We start from the raw sequence: 3,921 nt of genomic DNA on the forward strand, positions 1-3,921 counted from the left end.
CCTGCCTCTGCCTCCCGAGTGCTGGGATTAAAGGCGTGTGCCACCACCGCCCGGCTTGGTTGTCTTATATTGTCGAGCAGTAAAGAGTTCTTTATATGTAAGAATGTATATAAGGATGTATGTATGAGTTATGTGATAAGAGCCATTTGCTGCTCATCTTGACTCTGTGGACAGATAAGGAAACTTTACATATAAACACCCATTTCCTGGGATTGCAGAGAGGGATCAATTTTTCAGAAGGAAAAGGAAGGTCAAACGTCGTTGGTGTCGCTGGCCTTTGGCACTGTCTACAGCATCTTACCCGAATCTTACTGTTGAGGAGTCTGTCATTGACATCCTCGTCGAAACACTTCTGTGGGTACACATCGATGCAGTGAGTTTTCAGGTTTTGTTGGATCTGGGGAACCAAGGATAAATGTCCTCAGCCCACCAACCATTTTGCTCCCTGCCCACTGACCCAGCTCTGCCTTGGGCACCCAGATCACCCTGCTCCTGAAGGCATCTCGTTCTTCAATGGTCAGGCTATCGGCCCGGGCGATCACTGGCACCACATTCACAGTCCGGCACAGCCGCCGCAGGAACTCAATGTCTAGGGGCCGTAGGCTACAAGACAGTAACAGTGGGACTCAGGGTTGATGAGCGAGGGAAGAAAGCCAACCCAAAGCTGCTATCAAGGATCCTTCTCACCGCCCCTACCCCACCCAAGTGGCCCTCCCTGAAGCCGGTGGGTCACCTCACCAGTGGCCAGTGGGTGGCACGAAGTACACACAGCAGTGCACACGGGTGTCTGGGATGTGGCGCTGGCGGGTGATCAGAAGTTCCTCCTGTAGATACTGCTCATACTGTTGGTTGATGTAGCTCAGGATAGGGTCCCAGCTGGAGTAAAGACGTCTCCTCAGCGCCACCCCCCAGGACCCACCATCTCCTGGCCTCTGGTGGTCTATCTACATGAGCAGAGATACACAGAGACCCCGCCTCTCTTCATTGATGTCTAAGCTTTCCTGTTCATAAAGCAAGCACATTACTGGCATTTATCGGCTGGGTCTAGTGCAATAGCCCTGTCATCCCAGCTCTTCAAGAGACTGAGGTAGGAGGATTATAAGTTCAAAGCCTGGATAATTGAGGGAAACAGAGTCTGAGAACAAAAAGCAAAAACTGGAGCTAAGATTTCATTAGATGTTTGCTAACACATACCACACCCCCTGTTTACTCTCCAGCACTAACACATACATATACTAACACACACACACATATATGACAATTGGTCATCAGCATGGTTCACCTGGTGACCTGGTATCGTGTATGTGTGTGTGTGTGTGTGTGTGTATGTGTGTGTGTGTATTCGTGTATTCATGTGTGCGCACATGTACGTACATGTGTGTGGAGGTCAGAGGTCAATCTTGGCTCTCTTCCTTAGTTGCTCTCCATCAGCTCTCTGTGTAGCTCTGCCTGACTTGGCTCTCTCTACATAGACGGAGGCTGTCCTTGAGCTCAGAGAGACCCACCTGCCTTTGTCTCCTGAGCAAGTGATGGAATTAAAGGCAGGTGCCAGCTGGGCATGGTGGTGCATGTTTTAATTCCAGCACTCAGGAGGCAGAGGCAGGTGGATCTCTGTAAGTTTGAGGCTAGCCTGGTCTACACAGTAAGTTCTATGACAGCCAGAGTTACATGGTGAAACCAAGTCTCAAAAAGAACTAAGGAAAGGCAGATACCACGTCACCTGACTTTACCCGGTATTTTGAGCTAGACTGATTAGCCAACAGAGCCCTAGGTCCTTAGTTTTTTCAAGACAAGCACTTTACTGAAGGAACCATCTCTCAGTCACCCAAGAATCTCTTGACTCCTCTGCTGGATCCTTGGTACTCTGGGCTCTTGTCAACCACTCCAGCAGACGCCTACGCTCTTGGAGATCCAGCCCAGGGCCGCACGCATGCTGTGAAGGCATTGTAGTGCTGAACTGTAACTCAAAGCAATATGCTCAGCCCATTTCTCACGGTTTCTTTTGAGATGACAGCCTTATGGCTCTGGCTGGCCTTGAACTCATGGCCCTTCTGTTTCAGTTGGCAGAGTCCAGGGCTTACAGAAGTACGGATTTCTGGTGCTTTCATCAAGCAGCATCTCTGTACTAGCTAGCTTGCTGACACCTGTACATACTCAACCTACTTCAGTTTTGGAGACTGAGAGAAGTATCCTCGCTGTATACAGAAGGAAACAGGGCAGGGTGTTTTTCACAGACCTTGCAGGAACAGGGGCAGCCCACCCCAGGACCCACCACTTGTCATTGTTGATCTGGTCTCCAAAGCCAGGTGTGTCTGTCACTGTCAGCTTCAGCTTCAATCCCTTCTCCTCGATGACTGCAGAGGGAGAGACGTGGAAGACTATGTCCCTGGCTGGGCCCATGGGGGGCAGGGGGAAGACAGGGTCACTCACCATGGGTCATAGAGTGCAGCTCCAATGTTTGTGGCATGGGTACATCCAGGTTGGGCTCAGTTGACTGCCATATTTTGGACTTGAACAGTGTGTTCACCATGGTAGACTTGCCTAGCCCACTCTGCCCTAAGATGCAGAACACGGTGGCCACGGTATGTTTGTTAGAATATATATCTCAGACTGTGTGTGTGTGTGTGTGTGTGTGTGCCTGAATGCACATGCACCTATGTGTGATGGTTTGAATGAGAATGGCCTCTGTAGGCTCATATTTAAATATTTAGTTTCCTTTTGGAAGGATTAGGAGGTGTGGCCTCATTGGAGGAGGTAAGTCACTGGGTATGGCCTTTGAGGTTTAAAAGGCCAAGTTTACACAGTTACTCCCCCTCTGCCCATGGGAGTCTTCAGAGCAGCCTGCCTGCCACGGTGATCAGAAACGAACCTTTTTAAACAGCAAACACGCCCTTTTACCTCTATATCTGCCCGACTCCTGTGCTGTTTAAGGCTTCGTGTGAATATTAGGGTTGTGTGTGACTTTTATCTGGGAACCCCAGATTGGGATTAAAAATCTCTACAACACAAACAACCAAATACTCAAAACACTAACAACAACAAAGCTGCCTTCGTCATGGTGTCTCTTCACAGCAATAGAAGAGTAGTGTGAATGGGAGTGCGTGCACACACTTATGCATGGGAAGACTACGCTCATCTTTGTGTGTCATTCCTCAGGAGTGGCCCATCTTATTATTTTGAGACCAGGTTTCTTACTGGCACCCAAGAATTGTCCACTCTCTGCCTCTGCACAGCTGGGATGCAGGCAGGCGCCACAGCCCTTGCCTTTCCACATGGATAGGCTCTGCAAGCTCGGGACCCAGCTTTCATCGCTTCCGTGGGAAGAACTCCATCTCCCTGACTCCTGCTATTTTAGTGCTGGGATGGAACCCACTGCTTACAGATGCTAGCAAGATCTATAGCCTCTGGTTGGTTTTTTTCCCCCTAAAGATATGTTTATTTTTATTTTACATTGGAGTGCTTTGGATTCATGCATGTCTGTGTATCACATATGTAGAGTGCTCTCAGAGGCCAAAGGAGGACATTGGATCCCCTAAAACTTGAATGACAGACACTTGTAAGCTGCCATGTGAGTGATAGAAATTGAACCCAGGGGCTGGAGAGATGGCTTAGTGGTTAAGAGCACTGGCTACCCTTCCAGAGGACCCTGGTTCAATTCCCAGCACCCACATGGCAGCTCACAACTGTCTGTAGCTCCAGGTCTAGGAGATCTGACACCCTCATACCAGTGCCATTTAAAAAAAAAAAAAGAAAGAAAAGAAAAGAAAAAGAAATTGAACCCAGGTCCTCTGGAAGAACAGAACCATTTCTCTATGCTCCTCTTCCCCAACCCCCACCCCCACCCCCAGACAGTGTGTCATGTAGCTTAGGATAGCTTCAAACTGGCTAGGCTGCTCATGAAGACTTGAAATCTTCCTGACT

The 3,921-nt window shown here is 49.0% G+C and overlaps 1 protein-coding gene across 2 annotated transcripts in view; it reads right to left on the bottom strand.

Annotated features, from left to right (window-relative positions):
• Positions 1 to 3,921, bottom strand: part of Septin12 (septin 12) — a 10,471-nt gene that overhangs the window by 4,392 nt on the left and 2,158 nt on the right. For both annotated transcript variants that reach the window (XM_021208880.1, XM_021208882.1), the window contains exons 3-7: positions 2,431 to 2,556; positions 2,273 to 2,354; positions 739 to 876; positions 486 to 603; positions 302 to 397 (exon numbers count right to left, since the gene is read on the bottom strand). In XM_021208880.1, coding sequence (XP_021064539.1) covers positions 302 to 397; positions 486 to 603; positions 739 to 876; positions 2,273 to 2,354; positions 2,431 to 2,556 — 560 coding nt within the window. The remainder of the gene's footprint in view (positions 1 to 301; positions 398 to 485; positions 604 to 738; positions 877 to 2,272; positions 2,355 to 2,430; positions 2,557 to 3,921) is intronic.

This window comes from Mus pahari, chromosome 12, assembly GCF_900095145.1.
Source record: "Mus pahari chromosome 12, PAHARI_EIJ_v1.1, whole genome shotgun sequence".
NCBI lineage: Eukaryota > Metazoa > Chordata > Mammalia > Rodentia > Muridae > Mus > Mus pahari.